Source organism: Panicum virgatum, chromosome 8N (assembly GCF_016808335.1).
Source record: "Panicum virgatum strain AP13 chromosome 8N, P.virgatum_v5, whole genome shotgun sequence".
In the NCBI taxonomy this organism is placed as follows: Eukaryota; Viridiplantae; Streptophyta; class Magnoliopsida; order Poales; family Poaceae; genus Panicum; species Panicum virgatum.
Genome location: NC_053152.1, coordinates 8,984,838 through 9,004,554, shown reverse-complemented (window position 1 = coordinate 9,004,554; position 19,717 = coordinate 8,984,838). Strand labels below are relative to the sequence as shown.

Sequence of the window (19,717 nt, the reverse complement as noted above, 5' to 3'; positions counted from 1 at the left end):
GCCTACTAGATTTGGTGATGGACACATTTTTGGTGAAAGAGAGTATGAGGTAAAGTATAAAGGAAATTGAATTGGTTCTACAAAGGACTGATTTCAAGGGATTCCTATATGTTTATGAGCAGCTATAGGTACCTATTCTTGACAAGGTTACTCCCCAGCTTAATCTAATATTGGCTCAAAGGTAGCATTTTGGCTATTCCCCAAATCCCTGTTCACGGTATATGCTCATTTGAAATCACATGATTGCTCATGACAATTGATGGGTGATGCAATTATTTACATAGATGCAGTTTTATTAATAGTAGTCCTAAGGGGACAACATGGAAACACAATGCATGACATGATGCAATTCTTGGTGCATCGCATGATTGTAATGGTGCAATACACATATGAGATGGTGTAGGTGCAATAGTGCAGATTATAGTGCACATAAATACATGATTGCAATTTTTTTTGAAGAATGGGAACACTTTGACTAGGACATATGTGGCATACCTACAACTTGCTAGAGGGGTTGTCATGGTGTTACTTCTATCTTACACCTAGCACAAGGATAGTTAGTTATGAACCAAGTTCACTTGCTTAAGGCACACTATGGTTCGAACTAGGTAGGATCATGGTGAGTGGGAGCTATTTTTGAGATTATAGATAGGCTTTTTCGGGGTCAAGAATGATTGATTTTAACCTAGAAGGTCATCACAACACGCATAGCCTACAAAGCATTAGGAAGGGTTGACTTGGCAAAATATTAGATGGATTGGTGTTTATAAGATGGAATAGAGTAGAGGGGATCTAAATTGGAAGCTACTATTACCATGAGAATGACTTACTTTGTTAGATAGGATCGGAGCTATAGGATGTGATTGGGTATCAAGAATAAGAGCACTAGAAACTTTAAAGACCAAAGTAGTGCACCAGAAGACTTTTGTAGCATGTCAAAACCATATGCCCGAGCACCAGCGCGCGCCTAACGGCACAACCATGTGGTTGCAGCACACATGGGGCCCTAGGTTCCGTCGCGGCACTATGGGTCACATGGAATGGCACCACCATAAGCAAGCCACCGATAGCAACCAAATGGCACATATCACCAAAGAACATATTTTCTAAAGTTTTGGATAGCAAGGAGGTGATCAATTTAGTAGGTAATCTATGGAATAAAAACTGGTAAAATATCTAGTTATTGATAACATGGGAAAGTTAGATGACTCATGTGAAAGAATTTGGACAACAAGAGTGGAAGATTTCTATAGATGTTGGACAGCAAGGTACCAAATACAAAATCATGTATGCTCATGAAAATCATTAGCAATACATATACAATGAATGGATGCAACATGATGATGACTACATTACCGCAATTCTAGCCACTATGCCAGAAACGCAGATTGGAGACGCGGAAAAACATGCATCGGAGACGAAAAAACTCGCGTCACCAAATTTTCGTCACCGATGTAAATCACATCGGTGACGCGGATTTCTCGCGTCACCGAAGACCTCTTATCGGAGACGCGTTTCTTAATTATCCGCGTCACCTATAAGGATTAACAGTGACGCGCCTCATTACTCCCGCGTCTCCAATATTGGGTCATTGGAGACGCGGATTAGTAACTAGCATCTCCTATTACGAATTAAAAAAATATAAAAAAATAAAAATAGGTGACAGAAATTAACAAAAATAAGCCAAATCTACATCATATATAGTTCATCCTCTGATCACACATACATATGTGCATACATCTGTGCTCATACATACATCATAGTGCCTCCTCTATTCTGCTACCTTATTTTCCAGCGGTTCCTAACACTTCTTATCTGAACTAATACATAAGCTAAACCCAATAGCGTTCTACAAGAACTAAACCTTGACATTTCACTTTTGAGCCATGTTGGTGAATACTACATACTGGATCATCTGATAGTTTCGATCCAGAAGCATACATTCCTGCAAGTAATCAACAGTAGCATATAGGTTAGATGATAACTGCTAGCAAGGTTTATTTCAATTTAGTTTAAGGATGGTATGGAAGCATCAACAGTAGCAGTAAAAACAGTGAACAAAATACTCCAAAGAGCACAATAAACAAGCTTTGAATCTACAAAGCCACAAGGGACAGAAGATCAAGCAAATGCAGATATAGTCCTCAAAAAGCCAGAGATTCAGCAGATTCTTTTGGGAATTTCTACATAGAAACAAAATGATCAAATTTCTTAACTAGAGCAAGGGTAAACTGTGGCCTTATCAATTCGGAAGTGAGAAGGCAAGCTGCAGGCTATTACGTCAACTAACAGGGCACTTAATTACTGTGACAAAAAAATTGGTTCACATAGTGTGCCAGAACCGTCTAAATTAAACCGGCTTAAGTGTGCTAACTATTATCTTAAGTGTCAATCAAGTCACCGCGCACTTAAAACGGTGTAATCTGGCAGCCTGTTGGGTTAAGGATCGAAAACACCGGAAGTCTCACACAAAGGTGAGCGCAGATGATTACAAGCAGACAGAAGTTTTTCAAATTTAAATTACAAAATAGAGTTTAACAAAATGAATTTAAATAAAATATCAGAGTTCAAAATACAGCGGAAATTAAATAGAAGTTTGATTTAAAAACCACGATACTACGAAGGCGTGAGGATGTCACATCGAGCCCACCGGTGTGAATCCTGGTTAGTTCCAACCAGCAACAAATACCTGAAAACAGGGTAACAACAAACCCTGTGTATACTAATACTCAGCAAGACTTACCCGACTAGTGGTATATACTTAGCCGACTCCTAGACATGCAAAGCTTTTTGGCTCTGGAGTTATTTTACTAAAAAAGCTGCTAACAATGGATCCTCACCTTCAAATTTTAGCTCAGGTTTAGTATAAATTTACCAACTATATTTGCCTGAATTTCTAGAGCACACATGGTAGAATAGAGAAATTATCTGGTAACATCACAATCCAGTTCTCTTCATTCCATTCTCGTTCCAAGTTCTTACTACGATGTGACGAAGTGACCAAAGTTCTCATATTCGCGAGTCACGGCGAATCGATCCGATTTAACCTTGCAAGGTGGACCTAACCAACACGACACATATAAACCACACTGGACCACACATGTCAACTGTTCTCATCATTACCACGACATCTGAACCACGCCTGCCAAAACCCGGGTGAAGGGCCCCTCGCATCGAACTCCCAAAGAACCTGGAGGCGACATACAATCCAACAACCGCCATCATTCCATGCCCAGAGTAGCAGGTTGCATTTCAAAGTATCGTTGTAAATCAGGTCTACAGCTTACCGGTTTCGACTACCTCCTACTTCTATCATTCCACGCCCAGAGTAACACGTTTTAGGATTCTATCATATAGAGCATAAAAAGATACAGCTAACAAAACTGATTTTGTATTTTTAGCATTTTTCTACAATTTACTATGCATTTTTCAAGTTTTCAGCTAAATTTTGAAAAAGGTCCTGCAGCCACTATTCATATGAGTCTCAGACTTCGCAAAAAGACCCCTGGAATTCTTCCTATTGTTGCGTGGGGTCCCTGGCTGCCATTACAGTGAGCACAAGCTCACTGAGCTCCATGGGGATGGCACTCCCGGCCTCCGTTCTCGAAGCCAAGGACATGGGGAGAGAGAGGAGAGTGAGGGGGTTCTATTTGGTGACTCCAAGCACGGGAGAAAGGGTGGAAGGCGGTCGACACCAAACGGCCATTGTTGCCGCCTCGGGAGCTCGTGAGGAGCTCTGTTCCGACAGGGAAAAGGAAGGGCACAAATTGGGGCGGGTAGAGGAGGGTACGGGGGTGCTCACCACGGCCTCAATCAGGTGAGGGACCGCCGGAGGAAGGGGATCGACGGGCGGGTCGGAGCTTCGAGCAGAGCTCCAATGGCGGCCAGGCGGTGCGGGACTGATTCCGGTTGCTTCAGCCGGAGAGGAGCGCGGCCAGAGCTTGGGGAAGGTGGAGGAGGGGTTGGAGATGGCGCTCGCGCGAGGAATCGAAGGGAGGGTGACGGGAAAGGCCGGTGCAGCTCTGCTCACCTCTAGTCGATGTGAGGAGAAAAGGGTATCGACCAGGGAGCGAAATGGATCCAGACGGGAGGATAAGGTTGGACTGAGGCATGGACATGCGTATAGGGAGCAGGTGGTCCAGTGGAAGATTTCAAACAAAATTTAGCTCGATTTTGATCATCCAAATCTCAGTATTTCACATTGAAACTTGAAATTAGATCAAAACAAGAGTTGTAAAGGGAGAAAAGATCTACAACATTTATATTGGACAAAAGTTGATCTGAGTCTTGGATTATGGCGAAAATTCACTACAAGAAACCATTTAATCTGTGACGAATTCTGACAAATTTTTGTAACGTTTTCAGAGATCGTCACAGATTTGCAAATGGCCCATTTGGGCTCTAATTCGGGCCCAGTTTCTATGACGAACCTTTGATAATCGTCATGGATTGAAAATTAAAATCCTCACAAAATAAGTTGCCTTTATTTGCTTGTGATGGAAGAAAAAAAATTCTCCCGCAGAATTGGTGATAAGAAAAACAAAGAGCTGCTCACCAAAAAAATAACGATAAAAAATTGGGAAAAAAAAAGAGAGAATGGAGCATTCGAACCATGGTCTCCAAGACTAGGCCGCCGCACCATAACACTGTTCTACACTTTCATTTGTGAAAAAGTTTGGTATTATCCTTTATATACTAATATACGTGGTATTATCCTTTATATACTAATATACGTGCTTTAATTTAGAAAAATAAAAAAAAACGTGAGCTAATAGGGCATCGAACTCTGATCTTCAAGATAAGAAGCGCAAGCCCTACCAACTGCTCTGTACCTTCGGTTATGATGATGAATGGTATTATCCTATTTATAGACTAGTATCTCATGTTTTAATAATTTGGAGAAAAAAAAGGCGCAGAGAGCAGCGGGGATTCGAACCCAGGGCATGGCGATAAGACCCGGGTGCCCTACCAATGAGCCGGGCCTTTGGTTGTGGTGAATTGGATAATAATTATTTTATATACTAGTGTTGTGACGTGGCCCTACAATGAAGAACTGATGTGTGATTCATTTTTTTCTTTTTGATCCGGAATTAAATTTTGTAATTAGTATTTCTTCCTCATATGAACTCCAAATTTGATGGTTCTTTTTTCTGAATTTTTGTAAAATCAGGATATTTTATTTAGTGGCTTTTGTTTGTACGTTAATTACTATATCTTGATTGTTTTCGTAATACATGTTTTATTCCAATTAAATAGAGAATTGAAAAACATGTTTTTGCATAACAATTGGTAATGTAACTTGATATTTGTTCAATGTTATGGTCAACATAAGGTGGTGTCTAAATTTGAGGCGCATACAAGTTTGAACATGTTATGAGGTATTCAAATCTCAAAGTTTGACTTGAGATATATGAAACTATGTGAGAGAGGTATCCATTTGTGAACAATGTATAGTGACATACTATTAGAACTACTTGATTTTTTTATGGGAAGCTAAACGACCAAAAATATGTTGTCATTCCAATTTGTAGAATTTTCAGACCAAATTTAGATATTATTATAATTATTCTATGGCATCTTAGTGAGATAGAAGTATGAATTATCTATAGGAAACAATTGAATTATTGATCTATCTGGAGAATATGGGTTATAATGGAACATATGAGGCTAAATATTGATCTATTAAATGTAAAAATTGTACTGAGGTATATAAGATAAATTATTTTATAAGTTATCTTGCAAGGGTGATATTTTTAACTACATGTAAAAACAATAAATAGTATTGGGCTCAAAGTAACATCAAATTCGGCTTGGCCAGCTCACCTCCCATTTGGCCCCACATGTTAGTCACACGAGATATTTTAGCTGCCCCACCACGCGCAACTCGCCCGCGTGCGAAATTTTCCAATGAACGGGCGCGGGTGTTTCAAATTTCAGAGACGTAAAAACCTTCCCCTAGCTGAACCCACTTCCACCCTTCTCCCTCTACCTCCCCTCCTCCCCGCCGCCACCCTCCTCCCTCTCCCTCTCCTCCCAACGCTGCCACGCCCACCCCTCCCCAACCACCACCGCCGCGCCCTGTACTTCAACCACCTGCCGGATGCTCGACCCCGCGACGACAGGCAGCGACCGGCCGTCGATGCGCCAGATCCGTCGTCACCTCCTCCCTCCTCCATCCTCGCCTCCTGCCGTCGTGGACAGCCCTACCCCCGCTGCCGGCAGATCCACCGCTGTACGCCCGGATCCCGGGCTCCCCCTGCCGGATCCGTCCCCTGCCGGCCCGGGAGGGCAGTTCCCGCTCTTCCCGGTGCCTCCTGCTGCTCGGATGGGGCATGGCTGCTGCGCGTGGCTCCCGGGGGCCCCCGACTCGCGTGGCTCCGGCGCAGGCAGCATGACTCATGGAGTCGGGCCCAGCCGTCGCGTCCTCCCGTCCACCCACCACTGCAGACAGGAGGCTGCCGTTGCCATGGAGGATCCTCTTCTCAGATCCATCTCCGCCCTCCACAACTCACCCTGCAGCAGCGACGGGTGCAGTGGATCCACAAACTCCTCCACCATTCCGCCATGGCAGCCTGGGCGCCGTGGCCCTTCTTCGCCGCGGATCTTGGGGCGATGTTCTGGGCGGAGCCCCCCTTCCAATCGCCACCTCCGCATCTTCCCGACCCAAAGCAGTGGAGACGGCACTGTGGCGAGATCCAGGTGGGGGCTGTAGGCTAAATCCTGCACGGTAACACACTATAGCCACATAGTAGTGTTTCTCCTCTCTTTTTCTTGCATAGGTGTTCTTGCTTGTGCAAATTTTGCTCCGATCCCTTTTAACCATCCTACAACCAGTACTACTACAATAAGGGTAGCAGAGTAATAGAAGAGAGCAGATGGGGCATGCACATAACCTGTTTGATTAAATGCCTTAATGCTCAACATCTATTATGCCTCTCTACCGTAACTATGGATGTGTTTTTACTTAAGTCTCTTGAAAAGCAAATGCTTGAGCACATCTCTTCATTGTTCTATCTTTTCTATTTATCATCTGCTGTAATGATTATTAAATATCTCACTGTGCCCTTGATGTATGCTTGGTGCTAACTGCTTGCACTGTGCCCTTGATGTATGCTTGGTGCTAACTGGTGTGTTGCTATGCTGATGCTTCCACTCCCCATGGTCCTGAGGCTGGAGCTCCTCGCCGGCGGCCGTGGCGATGCGCAAGCCCAAGGTAAGCTGTCCTCCCTCCGATGTGGACAACTAGGAGCATTGGTTCTGAATGTGTTTCATCACAAGCAACAATATACTTTCAGTCTATTTGTGCAGGGACAACAACAGCTGAGGTCTTTTCTCGTCGACAGTGCAACAGTTGCAGCTGGACTTCTCTCAGTTTGATCTGATGGTGTCCTACTGAAGCTTGGCACTTGTATCAGGTAAGCATGTAAGGAGCCGAAGGTCTATGAGGTTTGTAATGTTTGAAGCCAAATGTAGAAAGTTGATCTAACATGCTTAGAATTCTTCTTATATATTTTCTCAATTGTTTTAGATTTTGAAAATGAACCCTGAGGACGAAGCTGAAGAGGATGGTGCTAATATTGACTTGGACTCACAAATAAATAAACTTACCTGAATTGATTTTAGTTGATGTCTAATGTCATGAATGCTCTTCACTTTATCATTGCCTGTTGATTGAATAATGTGCCTGTCTAATTTACAAGAGATATCTGATAGTTATGCACTTGCCTGTTGAGTGTTGAGTGAATAATTGGTTGTTACTTCGACTTATGAAAGATGACAACTGCGCCCCGGATTGCTTCTGTTATAAGAATACTATTAGGATAATATAGTTGATCTATTTGCTACATGCATCAAAATAATGTAGGGATCTGTTTTGCTACATGCATCTGTTCAGCTCTGAATGTCTATTGCATGAACTTTTTTAGCATGTCCTTTTGCCTGCATTGTCTCTGCTAAATGATACTAGTTTTGTTCCTCAGTGCTTGTGGTAGTAGCTACCTAATATCGATTAGTACTGTATAGTAGTATTTTACTAGAGATAACTTAGTATATGTTTGAAGAATAGATAGATGTCTTTCTTCTATTATGCACTTGTTTTTATCTAGATCTTAGGGTTTTAGCTACCTGACTAGGATGAGCATTCATACAGTAGGATGTGCTTAAGATTTGTTATTGCAACCAAATGCTAAGATCTGTTTGTACATATGTGAGTTATACTGCAGATTTGTTATGTTTAAGGACATTCAAAATATAATAACTACACTACCTGCTAATAGTTTTTTGTGTTGTTTTTTTATTTGCTGGTTGGAGCAAGCAAGGAAGGATGCGAGAGACTGAGCATCACAACCCAAAAGATGGTACACTTCTATAAAAAATGGTTGCAGCAAGCAAGGGAGTATGTGTTAATCAGACTTCAACTGATATTTCAGAGAACAAGTGTAATCAGCTATTGTGATGTGCTTCTGAATGTAACCTGAGATGTTGAATCTTTTGTTTATTGAGATTATGATATACTGGACCTAATATGCTGTAATTCTGATAAATGGGCTGAAAACTTACTATGTCATTTGGGCTGTAATGACTATTCTGGTGAATGTATGACAAATTGGATTGAATTTGATGGGCTCAAATTTAGTGCACTTGTTTAGTGAGCTTTGATTTGATAGTGGATAAAAAAATGGCCCAACTGACTGGCTCAGTTCTAAAATGGGCTGTCATTCTCCACATCATTAGTGATGTCACCAGCCACGTCATCAATGACGTCATCATCCACGTCACGAGCCATGTCATTGCACACGTGTCATCATCATTATCCACCTCACTAGTCCTGTTGGTTGACGTGGCAAACATTTGTGACGTTAAATTTCGTCACGAATGTTGGGTTTGGGCTGGACTTGGATTTGGTTGCACAGGCCTAAGGGCATTTTACGACGGTTAGAAAACGTCATAGATTGTGCTGATTTGTGACGATTTTAAAGAAAACATCACCTGATTTAATCTATGACGCTCAATACATGACGCTGTCTGAAATCGTCACTAACAATTTTTTATGACGAATTTTCAGCGATCTATGACGAAAATGTTCCGTCATAGAATAAATGGTTTCTTGTAGTGTTAATATTGTTTTAATGGATGTATAATTCTAACATAAAAATTTTATAGGAATTTAAGATATTTGAGATATATGTTGTTTATATTTGACGTATGGCTAGGTAACAGATAGTATTAAAGAATCGTATAGAAATGGAAACAAATGTTAAAGTGTCATAGTGGTTCGCCATGCTTAGCACCAGCGATAGGTTCCAGTTTCGAATCCCTCTAGTGGCGCTTAGTTGCATTTTGTTTTTTTTTAATTGAAGCTTGACCAGGTGGATGTTGATCTGGCTGTCGCGCGCCGGGGCTCCCAACCGGGTGACACATGATGACTGGGCCAAGCCACACCAGGTTATCTAGGGTAAAATGCCACAAACTTTCAGAACAGTAGAAGTGGCACAGTGGTTAGAGCGTGTGGGCCTGAAACGCTAGATCAGGGTTCAAATCCCATCTTTTCCACAATTTTTTTGATTTAAATCCAGCATGCCCATACTGACACATGGGCCTGTGCCAGACACGTGGAACTGGTGGTTCAAGATGACTAGGCCAGAAAACTATTTTTTTAGCAAAACCAGAAAACTAATGACGGCTTCATTTTCAATCTATGACGGTTAGTGAGGTTCGTCACAGAAATCGGGCCCGAATTTGGGCTTGGATGGGCTATTTGCAAATTTGTGATGAAAATTCACAAATCGTCATAGATGGTCCATCGTTTATGACATTCTTTGAATTCGTCACGAAAAATTCGTCACAGATTAAATGTTGCATACTAAGTTTATATTTTTGTATTTGTAACCAAATATGGAAGGGCCAAAGGCTAGAGCAGCCCCCCTGCGTCAAGGACGCTAGGCACCAGGGTTCTTAATTAGGCCTCGGCTAACCCACCCTCCAACTCTAACGAGCGTGCGGCCGACGAGATTCAAACCCAGACCATTTGATTTAGAGGCTGGCCTGCTAGTCGCTCGAGTCTCGTTCCCCAAATATGATCAGCCCTCAATCCTCATTGAAGGTTGTGTAAAAGTAAAGGAATTGTGGAGCTCGATTGCTTGGGACTCAATTCCAAACCAATTTGATCTTTCACAACTTTTTTTTTACCGTATTAAAACATAGCACGCACGTGCAATGTTACTAGTACACAGAAAAAAAATAGTAATGTAAAAACACGGAAACCCCTTCAGCTAGCGCGTGCCTAATTAAATCAATCGCCTGCAACGATCGCGTCGTCTCCATGAACTGATGACCCCCCTCACTGCACGCGTTAGGCAGAGGCACCGTCACCGCTGAAAGAGTTCTCCAGAAAGTCATTTCCATCGACATGGCTATCGTCTCCATACCTCTCAAGGATCCACTTGCCGGTGACGCCGGAGATACGGAAAACATTCAGTGAAGTGTTTGGAATTTTCCGACGAATCGAGCCGTTGGGTGGATCTGTGTAACGACACAGCTCTAGTATGGCTGCATAGTGGGAGACCACCACAACCCGCTCCCCTGTCAAGGCAGTGACAATATTGTTATCAATTTAGCATAGAACCAAGCACATCAGACGTCAAAGCTGCCAATGAGCAGGTAACTTGCTATTACTAATTGAAGGCTTCTTTGGAGCCTCTACATGAAGTCACCTAGGATCCTAAATGGACACTCTAAAAAATTGAGAAATCCTATAAATTCTCACAGAAATTAAAAACATCTGGCCATCAATCCCACAACTCTAATTATTGTTTCTATCATTATTAATATATTATTTATATAAAAATACTACCAAAGATATAAGTCGCCATGTATTCATGTATGATGGAACAGGCAAGAATATAATTTACAAACAAATAGTTCAACTAAATATATATTGAATACATGTGGAGGTGTGATGCAAAATAAAATTTATTGGAACAAGATAATGATAAATATATATTATAGAGTATGTGTTAGAATATTTAATAGATAAAAAAGGGCATGAGATAGACAATTATAATTATTAGCATCATTCTTATATTAATTTTAATTAGCTCGTGCGGAGCACCAGTTGATAGACTAGTTTAGAGTAAATTTCACCGGCAATCCTTAAACTTGTCCTAGGCTCTTATCCCAATCCCGGTATTCTTAAAATGCACATAATAGTCCTTGAACTTTTCTCACGCTCTCATCCCAGTCCTTCAAATTTGTCCCGAGTTCTCATCCCGGTCCTCGTACTCTCAAAATTCACAGCACTCAACTAGCCGTTGGACCTCTTTCTCTCCTGTTGACGTCATTACACCGGTGCTATGCTCCGATGCACCACCGGTTCAACCGGTGCTGAAGGCGTGGCTCCTACGCGCTTGACATCGTCTCTGGAACATAGTACATTGAATGCACCGATGCCAATCTTGATGCGTCGGTTCAACCGGTGACCTAGCTATCTTGACTTGGTCTTCGCTTGATCTCCATTTGGTGCTCAGACTTGCACCAATGCCAGGGCATCGGATCTTCCGACAACCATCGGATGCACCGATGCTATAGGCATCGGTTCTTCCGGTGCTACTGATTTCAGTAAAACTCGTCAAATTCAGCGTTTCTTTGAGTTCTTTCTTCGTGTTTTCCTTTGTATGGCCTTTTTACTTCATCCCTGGGATCTAGAAATGTTCACTTAATAAAACCATTAGTCTCATTGATTGTGTTGTCATACGATCACCAAAATCACTCGAAATGATATAAATGGTGCCATGTTCGTTACAAAATAATATAAAATACCAAATCTATTACATTTGAAAACGTAGATGTTGTATATTACATTTGAAAAATATTTGTGTATTTAAAAGAATTTATTTTGTGAGCTACTATGCAAGGGTGCCTTAATTATTTATTTAAAAAAAGGAAAAATAACTTGTTTATAACAATTAGGGATGTAAATTCATACTTATGAATAGGAAGTTAAAGGTAAGGTTCCGTCTAAATTTGAGATGTGTACGAGTTTGACTTGAGTTATAAGAAACTGTATGACAGATGTATCTTTTATGAACAATGTATGTTCCTATGTTTTAAGACTATTTAAGTTTTTTAATGGCAAGCTTATGAACTAAAATTATATTACTATGTCAATTTCTAGAATTATTTTGACTAAATTTAGATATTATTGTAATTATTAAGTGATAATTTGGAGATAGAAGTTTGAATTGTCCTTAGAAGACAATTGAAATTTTCTTCTATCTCGTGATGTGGTCTAGAATGGATCATACGTGCCTAAATGTAATTTTTATTAATTTTTTCTTTTAAATTTTATTGGAGGTACACGTAATTCAACTTAGAATTACAATAAGCACGCAGAAATTCAATAAAATTTAAACTCCCGCATGACAACTTAGATGTTGTATATTACGTGTACAAAATATATTGCTATATAAAAAACTATTATTTTTGTGCGTTACTTTCCAATAGTGCAATAAAATAAAAAAGAAAAAGAGAAAACATTGAGCATAGAAGGAATAAAACTTGGCCCGCCCCAAATAGTCATCGACTCTTCCTAGCCGTCCATCGCCGATTCGATGGATTTGATCACGCCCCCACCATATAAATAATGCTCATCTGAAATTCTAGCATCTCTTTCCCATCCCTCAGCCTCCTCGGATGCACTCGATGCGGAATCCTCCAGTCCTCCTCCCATGGCCGCCACTGCTCTCCGCACCCTTCCATCTTCCACCTCCCCACCGGACCCATTCCTTTCCCTCAAGCTTACCCCAGATCCCTGCCTCCTCTCTACTGCACAGCCGCAGCCATCCGATCACCCTCGCGCCCGCCCCGCGGCCAAGGTAGGAGCATGGAGGACCATGGAGTTCCCAAGCTGCCTGACACAAGTGGAGATCCGGTGGCGGCGACAAATCTCATCCTCACCCGGTGACCTCAGCCGTCTTCCCGTGTCTGCCCCGAGCCCGCTCCCTCCCCGACTCGGCAAGAGTCAAGACCCCGCCGCACCGATCCATGCCACTACAAGCCCATAGATGTGCAGTGCCGGAAGCGGGTCAAGCATGTCAACACCAAGTACCTGGTCCTGCTCCCCGCCGATAGGCATGCCGTCATCGTCATGCACAAGATGATGGGCCCCTGCTCATGCCCAGCAAGGACGACACCAGTAGTGTCCGCTTTGTCCAGGCTGTGCACTGCTTCGACTCCCAAACCTTCAATGTGTGAGCAGGCTACAAGGATGCCGCCTTCGTTACACCCATCCGTGCAAAGATTTTCAATAATGCAAGTTGTGAGAATTTTGGCTATGCACTAGTTTGATAACAACCAAGTTCTTAGATATTACAGCTGCTTCTCTAATTGTGCCCACTAGTGGCATAATATAAAGGGAGACGGTACAATTCATTTTCGCACCTTGTGAGAAATTAAGGAAGCTAGGAAAGAATTTAAGCAAAGTGTGCGTCGGTATTTCACAAAGTGTGTGTCGGTGTTTCGATCACGTTAGTAATTTAGCACCGCGCTTCTCGGTGGCTCGATGTCTAACAATCAACAGCAAGGGTTTAGACTTATTCGAGAAATCATCCTACATCCATTACGTTCTTCCTTAAAAGTGCAGCTGGATAATCTATTTCTTTGGTGCCAGTGGCAGCTATGGCTTGATTAAAAGCATAGGTTATGAATGTTGCATATTAAGTTTATATTTTTGCATTTGTAACCAAATATGGAGGGGCCAAAGGCTAGAGCAGCCCCCCTGCGTAAAGGACGCTAGGCACCAGGGTTCTTACGCCTCGGCTAACCCACCCTCCAACTCTAACGAGCGTGCGGCCGACGAGATTCAAACCCAGACCATTTGATTTAGAGGCTGGCCTGCTAGTCGCTCGAGTCTCGTTCACCAAATATGATCAGCCCTCAATCCTCATTGAAGGTTGTGTAAAAGTAAAGGAATTGTGGAGCTCGATTGCTTGGGACTCAATTCCAAACCAATTTGATCCTTCACAACTTTTTTTTTACCGTATTAAAACATAGCACGCACGTGCAATGTTACTAGTACACAGAAAAAAAAATAGTAATGTAAAAACACGGAAACCCCTTCAGCTAGCGCGTGCCTAATTAAATCAATCGCCTGCAACGATCGCGTCGTGTCCATGAACTGATGAACTGCACGCGTTAGGTAGAGGCACCGTCACCGCTGAAAGAGTTCTCCAGAAAGTCATTTCCATCGACATGGCTATCGTCTCCATACCTCTCAAGGATCCACTTGCCGGTGACGCCGGAGATACGGAAAACATTCAGTGAAGTGTTTGGAATTTTCCGACGAATCGAGCCGTTGGGTGGATCTGTGTAACGACACAGCTCTAGTATGGCTTCATAGTGGGAGACCACCACAACCCGCTCCCCTGTCAAGGCAGTGACAATATTGTTATCAATTTAGCATAGAACCAAGCACATCAGACGTCAAAGCTGCCAATGAGCAGGTAACTTGCTATTACTGCCAATGAAGGCACCTAGGATCCTAGATGGACACTCTAAAAAATTGAGAAATCCTATAAATTCTCACAGAAATTAAAAACATCTGGCCATCAATCCAACAACTCTAATTATAATAACTATCGTATCTGTTATCTTTTCTAATAAATTATCCACCTCTATCATTATGAAAATAAACTAAAATAACCCCCTAAACATGTATCTAAATTATCCACCTCTGTCATTATAAAAGAAATCTAAAGTAACCCCCTAATCTTTGTGTAAATTACTCACCTACACCATTATAGAAATAATACAAATACCCCCTTAAATTTGCATATAGATTATCCAATTGTATTATTATTATTACAAGTTAAATTACTCCTAAATCTAAATCTAAATTATATAATTATACTAAAATATTAAAGTGCACCAATATAAAATTCTAAAAATTATTGTTTCTATCATTATTAATATATTATTTATATGAAAATACTACTAAAGATATAAGTCGCCATGTATTCATGTATGATGGAAGAGACAAGAATATAATTTACAAACAAATAGTTCAACTAAATATATATTGAATACATGTGGAGGTGTGATGCAAAATAAAATCTATTGGAACAAGATAATGATAAATATATATTATAGACTATGTGTTAGAATATTTAATAGATGAAAAAAGGCATGAGATAGATAATTATAATTATTGGCCTCATTCTTATATTAATTCTAATTAGCTCGTGCGGAGCACCAGTTGATAGACTAGTTTAGAGTAAATTTCACCGGCAATCCTTAAACTTGTCCTAGGCTCTTATCCCAATCCCGGTATTCTTAAAATGCACATAATAGTCCTTGAACTTTTCTCACGCTCTCATCCCAGTCCTTGAATTTGTCCCGAGTTCTCATCCCGGTTCTCGTACTCTCAAAATTCACATATATAATGGTCCGTAAACTCATCCCATGCTCTCAAACAAGTTCATATATATACTTCCAAAATATATAGAAAAAACTTTTACGAATTGTTTCAAACTTTTCGAATTCCAAATCAAGTTCTAATCACTCAAAATTGACAAAAAGTTGATAGAAGCTCCACATTAGTTTAGACTGATTCAAATGGTGTGGCAGAGTATTAATAAGAATCTGGTTTGCAGAATACCTCTGTGTTCCTGGGCAATCTTATTCAAATAGGAGACACATTGCTCGGTCAACTGATTCAGGCTCTCTCCACCACCCTGAAAATACAAAGTGTTGATAAGCCTTGAGAGTGAAGTACATACTTCCATGGGTTTATCATCGGTGCAAAGTAAAGTACTTAAGGGAAACTTGAGCTATTATCAACTTCTCCTTCAGTTGTAGCTAGCAACAGCATGTTCAAAACATTGGTACAGCTATTCACATGGCTTAAGTCGATTAAAGATCTGAATAAGTATGCTCAGCCATTGTAATTCGTAAGTGAAAAGAAAAACAAGAAGGACAAGACTATCTTTGCCCGGCCCATATATGCCAAATCTTCAGTACTATTTTCGCATTAAAACTTTAAAAGCTTGAGGATGATATATGCTTGACATCCTAGCCTTACTTCACAAGTCACGAATTAATATTTCAATCTGGATAAATTAAGATGTGAATTTACCGGTATTTCTTTATTTCTACTATCAGGATCAGAGCCCTCAGTAATTTCAAAAATGCCAAAGCTCCTAAAAACATCTGGATTTTTATTTACAGCATCATCCCACTTCAAGCCTTGGAGATATCCCATGTGCATTTCTCTCAGTGCCTCATTCACCACCAACTGAAAAAAAAACATTTGAGAAACGGGACAGATAGAATACACAATGAACTTATTCCATTTCCTTTCAGAAAAAAAGAATAGAATGCCCTTACATTTGTTACACCACAAACTTTTGCTACAATTTCTGCAGTCTCAGCAGCACGCTTCAAATCGGAAGAGTATATGGCAGCTGGTTTGCCTTCTTTTGACAGCCGATGAGCCACCTTATAAATTTACCAGATTTTTTACAAAAATGTTTTTGCATTGCTTGTCATGGAACTGCAAACAATAATCAGTTCTGAATTGCAGTTTGAGAAAATGAACCATACCACAAGGGCTTGCTGTCTACCAATCTCATTTAGCTCTGGGTCCAATTGTCCCTGTTGAAGGATCTTTATTCCCGTCAGTAAAATAATTTCCTTTTTCTTAAAGAAATGACAGCTAATGGAGGAATGTCTACAAGGAGCTCCAAAATCTAGCATTTTTCGTAGATGATAGGACCATATTGCTGCAGTTTAATGCAAAAGGTTTCGCATCCTTTTCTAAGGGTGTCTAATCATCACTTTTAGCGAATTGCATCGGTTGCTGCACCCCTTCTCCCCCGGCTCCAGCGCCTCCATTGTCATCCTCCACCGCTGCCATCACTAATTATCACGTTCCCATCTCCCCCTCACCATCCCCGCCCGGCCGCCATCCTCCACTGTCCGCGGGCAGCGCCCCCGCTGCCCCGCCTCACCGCCTTCTTGACCGGCTCCACCGCGGGCCGACGACCCCCGGCGACCATTTATACTTCAGAACCCGGTGACCCGATCTTAACTCCGGCAACCCAGAACCCCTAGGACCCTAACCCGGTAGCTTGACAACCGATGGTGCTGGCGGAGTTCCAGCGGTGCCGCAGCTATGCCTTCTGCGACAACACGCATCACACCCGCGTGCGTGATAAATAGATGCCGCGTCCTTTTCCAGCAGCTTCCAAAATTCAACCAGCCAATATTCAACGTTTAAGAGCCAAAAGATCTCACATATATACTACACGCATGACTGATTTATATAGCCAAGATAGTATTGCTGGATTATCCATTCATCATCAACATCATGTAAGTAAATATGGACGCTAAAGGTATTGTTTTCTTCCAGTCATATCGCCATTTTCTATTTAGGTGCAGATATGACAAAAGAGACATTGTGGTATGAGGTAGTTAAATATTGAATCTTTGGAGTGTATTTCTATTGAAGAGATGGATGGCAGATCAAAACATGCATAAATAAATGCATTAACATTCGAAGGATGGACAAATTGCCAACAACCAATCATGTGTGGTACGTTATGACCCGTCAACAGCTTCCCTTTTGTTTGGAAAACAGCAAGATGGCGAAGAATTAGGAGGGGCGACCGACCTGGATGATGTGGGAGGCGTTCCAGGTGGTTTCCCCATGCCGCACCACTACCACCTCTGTGAACTCCTCGTCGCCACTGGGCGCCGCCGCCAGGGTGGGCGACATGGCACGGTGGGTGGCGGTGGCCCCTGCTAACCTCAGCTCCTGCCGCAGCCGCAGCCGAGAGGGAGGGTACCCACCTGATATACCGTCGGCGTTCACGGCAGCTTGGAGGAAGAAGCCACCCCGCTGGCCGCTTCTACAACCTGATGTCGCCAGCATTGTGGGATGCTGTGGAGGAACTTGTTTCCGCTCCCTGCAGTCTGGAAGTACAAGTGGCAACTGGCATTGTTTCCGCTCCTCTTCTTATCGTGGTTGCTGGTCACCAAATTAGTCATTTCACTATTGGAGTCGGCCAGTTTGGCGTGTGCTAGTGATAAAATTGCGAAACCCACTCAAATTTTTACCACAGCCTTCATGTATGATATCATGAGATATTGACAAATCTCATAATTTTCAAACTTGATTTTCTTATTTTAGAATTTCAAAGTCATTCGAACACACGTTCATGGTCGTGTTTCCAGGACATGATGTTCAAAATTTCTTTTCATGTAACATGAATATCATTTTTTACTTATTTTATTCTATTATTTGAATCACTTGCGGTTCAAATTTGATTTAATTCAAAAAAATTCTTGAAATACAATTAATTAGTTAAATATAGACAATAAACATAAAAATGTACAAAAATTTAACATGGAGCACCATATGTTGTATGTGAATAGTAGAAAAAGTTTTGAGGTGAGAAGAGAAAAAAATGTTTACTTTGACGTATGCCTAAATAAAATACACACCAAAGCATGGCTTTGCGTCAGAAAAAAGCACACGGCAAAGCGCCAAAAAGAAACACACGACAAAGCATGACTTTACCATGTATTATATTTTTGCCGTGGGTGCACGTGACCAAGAGTTTCTTTGTCGTGTGCTTGATAGAAAGCACACGGCAAATACACGTTTTCGCGTAGTGTTTGAAACTATTCTTGCTCCAATCATGGTGCAACTTAAGAAATTCTGAAGAGCACGAGACCACGTGTTCCATTATTATTACACTAGCATTCCTTTTCTAATGAAAAAAGGAAGCTTCCGCAGCAACTCGCCACATGCTTGGTTATTTGGTCAATGCATGGTGCTAGTTAGTGCTAGCATGATATTCCTTTGTCGAGTCAGGATGATAAACATCTCACTAGAAAGCTGACTATTTTTCACACATTACAAACAACGTGCAATTTCCTTATCAAAACACGCCCATTTCCATTTTGATTTTTCAAACCACCGCGATCCGTCGCCCGCGGGTCAGCTGTGCCCAACGGCTCGTCCCCCACCTCCCGCCTCCTCCTTACTCCCAAATTTGTCACCCGTGGACTTCCCCAAGAAGCAAGGCGAGTGCGAGGCCAGAGGGGCGGGATCGGACGCAGTGAGCCAGTGATCGAGTGAGCTGCGACTCCCTCCCAATCTGGCAGCCATGGCTGCCTCCTCAACCAACCCAGTTTTCCGCGTGTGGCGTGCCCCGCGACTCCCTCCCGCCGCTCCCTGCGGTCTGCCGCCATCCTCGCCTCTTTGCTGTTTATTTTGTTAATCTTATTTGTCCAGTTGTGTAGTCTTTAGAATCCAGTTTGTATACGTACTCATTGTGTTGCATGGCATAGTGGCCAAGAGGGGCAGCCATGCATGGTGCATTGGTGTTGCAAGCGCCTGGCTGCCCGCCCGCACACGCTTAAGTGGGATGAAACTTCTCTGCGGTGGTGTCGCACGATGCATGTGTGCAATACCACAAAGGATGATTACGCGTGGCGAGATCAACACTCACGGGATTGTGATTCTGCGTGAGTGTTGATCACCACATATAGGGGCGGATTTAGCGGTGAGTCTAGAGGGGCTCGAGTCACTGCTATAAAAATAATTTGTAGCAACGGCTCAATTATTTTTAGGGGCAGATCTATATTTAACCTGTTGCTACAAATAGACTTCGGTACTGTAGAAACTCACACGCCCTTAGAAACACCATTTGTAGGG

The 19,717-nt window shown here is 42.0% G+C and overlaps 1 protein-coding gene and 1 long non-coding RNA gene across 2 annotated transcripts; both read right to left on the bottom strand.

Moving 5' to 3' along the window:
- Window positions 1–1,669: 1,669 nt before the first annotated feature.
- Window positions 1,670–4,100, bottom strand: LOC120684321. The gene is made up of 2 exons (XR_005679238.1): window positions 3,803–4,100; window positions 1,670–1,945 (listed from the first exon to the last, which is right to left on the bottom strand). It is a non-coding gene; the product is annotated as an uncharacterized LOC120684321 (long non-coding RNA).
- Window positions 4,101–10,351: 6,251 nt separating this feature from the next.
- LOC120684749 (phosphoglycerate mutase-like protein 4) lies at window positions 10,352–17,926 on the bottom strand. The gene is made up of 6 exons (XM_039966632.1): window positions 17,666–17,926; window positions 16,597–16,647; window positions 16,381–16,491; window positions 16,130–16,288; window positions 15,653–15,728; window positions 10,352–10,581 (listed from the first exon to the last, which is right to left on the bottom strand). Exons 1-6 carry the CDS (start codon window positions 17,924–17,926, stop codon window positions 10,352–10,354), a joined length of 888 nt encoding a protein of 295 aa, XP_039822566.1.
- Window positions 17,927–19,717: the final 1,791 nt, after the last annotated feature.

What these genes read in the sequence shown, in the direction of transcription:
- LOC120684749 (XM_039966632.1), bottom strand. Translation starts at nt 17,926, where the DNA reads ATGCTGGCGACATCAGGTTGTAGAAGCGGCCAGCGGGGTGGCTTCTTC. An exon ending in ACGCCTCCCACATCATCCAG is followed by an intron (nt 16,648 to 17,665) that starts GTCGGTCGCCCC and finishes ATCCTTCAACAG; the next exon opens with GGACAATTGGACCCAGAGCT. An exon ending in GTAGAAATAAAGAAATACCG is followed by an intron (nt 15,729 to 16,129) that starts GTAAATTCACAT and finishes TTGTATTTTCAG; the next exon opens with GGTGGTGGAGAGAGCCTGAA.